Source organism: Herpailurus yagouaroundi, unplaced genomic scaffold (assembly GCF_014898765.1).
Source record: "Herpailurus yagouaroundi ecotype Mexico unplaced genomic scaffold, PumYag 189, whole genome shotgun sequence".
Classification (NCBI taxonomy): Eukaryota; Metazoa; Chordata; class Mammalia; order Carnivora; family Felidae; genus Herpailurus; species Herpailurus yagouaroundi.
The window spans coordinates 5685139-5687424 of NW_024412420.1; the positions used below are offsets into that span (position 1 = coordinate 5685139).

Sequence of the window (2286 nt, forward strand, 5' to 3'; positions counted from 1 at the left end):
GAAAAGGAAAGGGAAGCCAGCCCTCAGCCCAGACTTCAAAGATTATCTTCTGCATTATCGTAGCAACTTTTGATATGAGAATGCAGAGACTGTTGGTTACTACTAACCTAGTCAATAACAGACATTCCCTCCATCAATCAATGGCACATTTGAGGTCTTCTAGAACAACCTGGGTCAGTGACAGGGATTCAAGTACCGATACAACCTGTGAGATCAGTAGGGGGACTTAACGTCAGTCAGTCCCAACTGTGCTAAGCCCTGGCTCAGTTGTTCAGAGATGACCTCCTACAAGAAAAGCTCACCCTTGCCTTTAGAACAAATCTTTCCTCTCCATCACCCAGACAATAAAGTCCAAAAAGAGTGAAAGGCTAAGAGAGAGAGGCAGATAGAGCAAGCAAGAGCGAGCCACAAGTACACTGGCAGAAATAATGAGCAAGAGTTGACATTAACACAGAAACGCACCATTCCTGATTGCTTTGTATTTATAGAAGTAAAAAGCCAAGGATAAAAGAGAAACCGGAAAAAAAGGTACATACTTGCCTCTAGAAGCTTCTCTCCTTCCACATTCCCCATTCTTTCACCTCCCAAAAGATAAAGACACACTTTATCACAGCCCCAAACTACTTGGGATCAAGACTTTGCAGCGCACAGAAACGAAACCAGCTTTCCCTCCGCCTGACCCAGGATGCTTACCCGCTCGCTGAGTTCACTCACCCACTCTCCCCACATTTTCCTGCCTGTTGCATGCAAAGCATTGTCTCCAAATGCCAATTACTGATATTCAAAACTGCGGTTTTCCTACCCTGGTTAGAGACGCCTCCATGAGAGACCGGGTTGAGCTCTTGAGTTGAAAGAGAACCTGGGGGGTGGAGGGAAACCCCTTCTCGAACCTCCACGCGGTTCCCGTTACCAAGGGAACTCTCTTTGTCCTGGGAGGCGAAGAATGGCTGCCTCTCCCACGGCCTGGCTCCAGCAGTGGCCAAATCTCTGCACAGGGTCAAGAGCAGAGGGAGGGGAAGCCTCACACATGCTTCTCACAAAGAAATCACTTTCAAAGAATGAAAGAAATGGTGAAAATGCAGTTTGAGGAGGCACCCCGGTGGCGAGGGAGTAAGTTTATCTATGGTGCTGCGATCAGATTGGAGTTGGCTTTCCTGCTCCCCAAAAGGAGACAGATTCAAATCTGTATCACAGGGGAGACAGGGATGGGAAAGTTGCAAAGGGTATGTCCCAGCCTCCTTCAGCAGAGGCTGAACATTGATCAGATGCACAATTAATTAGTTAAAATGCTTAGTTGAAGCTTCACGCTGGATTATTTTGGCTACTGGACTGGTCAGAGGAGCTGTCTGCCTGTTTTCTGGAAGCCTGGTGGGGCCCGGCCTGGAGATGGTAGTATCATTTTGACCGTGAAGCAAATTCTCATTTGCCCTGCATTTTAGGGACCTGGGTTGGCTTTCCTTTTCAGAATAAATTCTCTTAGGGAAGATGCCAAAGGAGGAACATTTTGTACATGCTTATTTTGAAACCCATTTGTCAAGGCTAGACCAGATTGAACAGTAGTTTGGAAAGTTTGGATGGACGTCAATTACAAGCCTAGTGCCTGGCACAGGGCAAGTGCTCAATAAAACGTCAGCAGTCTGAATGGTTGTAGAAGGACGACTTGTTCCAACATCTTATCTTTCTAGCAAGGTAGGAGGATAAAAACGCAATAAATGGAGCAGTTGAGGCTCGAGGACATGGCTTACCCAATGACCCATGACTGAATGGTAGTAGACAGACTCAAGCCCAAAGCCCATTATCTCTGACCATGATGTCTAACTGCTTTTTTAGAACAGAGAATTCTCTATCCAAATGTTGTTGTACAAGTTTAAACACAAAAAAGGGCAAATCAATAAAGGAAAACAGAAACTGGCCACCTCTGCATCTGGTCTGGGCTAAACATGGGGTGAAGTTATTCACACTGATAGTGAAGTACCAAGCAAAACTGATACACACACATCATTGGTGCCTGTGTATATTGTAGGGATTTCCCCTACCATAAAATAATCTCCAAGAAGGAAAGCACCATGCTTCACTCCTTTTCTTTTTCTTCTTTCTTTCTTTCTTTCTTTCTTTCTTTCTTTCTTTCTTTCTTTCATCTCTTAAATATCTACTAATATGCCTACTACATAGCAGGTGCATGATCCTTAAGGACTGAGGATCAATGAGTCCATTTTTGAATGTTTTATTGTCAACTACATTAGGCCCCAGGGAGGACTCAGGAGATGTTGAAGGCATAGTATCTGT

General features: G+C 44.8%; 1 protein-coding gene across 1 annotated transcript in view; it reads right to left on the reverse strand.

Moving 5' to 3' along the window:
• Positions 1–1141, reverse strand: part of ANKFN1 (ankyrin repeat and fibronectin type III domain containing 1) — a 303330-nt gene extending 302189 nt beyond the window's left edge. The window contains exon 1 of the mRNA XM_040497067.1: positions 803–1141. Within this exon, the coding sequence (XP_040353001.1) occupies positions 803–823 (21 nt within the window). The 5' untranslated portion in view covers positions 824–1141. The remainder of the gene's footprint in view (positions 1–802) is intronic.
• Positions 1142–2286: the final 1145 nt, after the last annotated feature.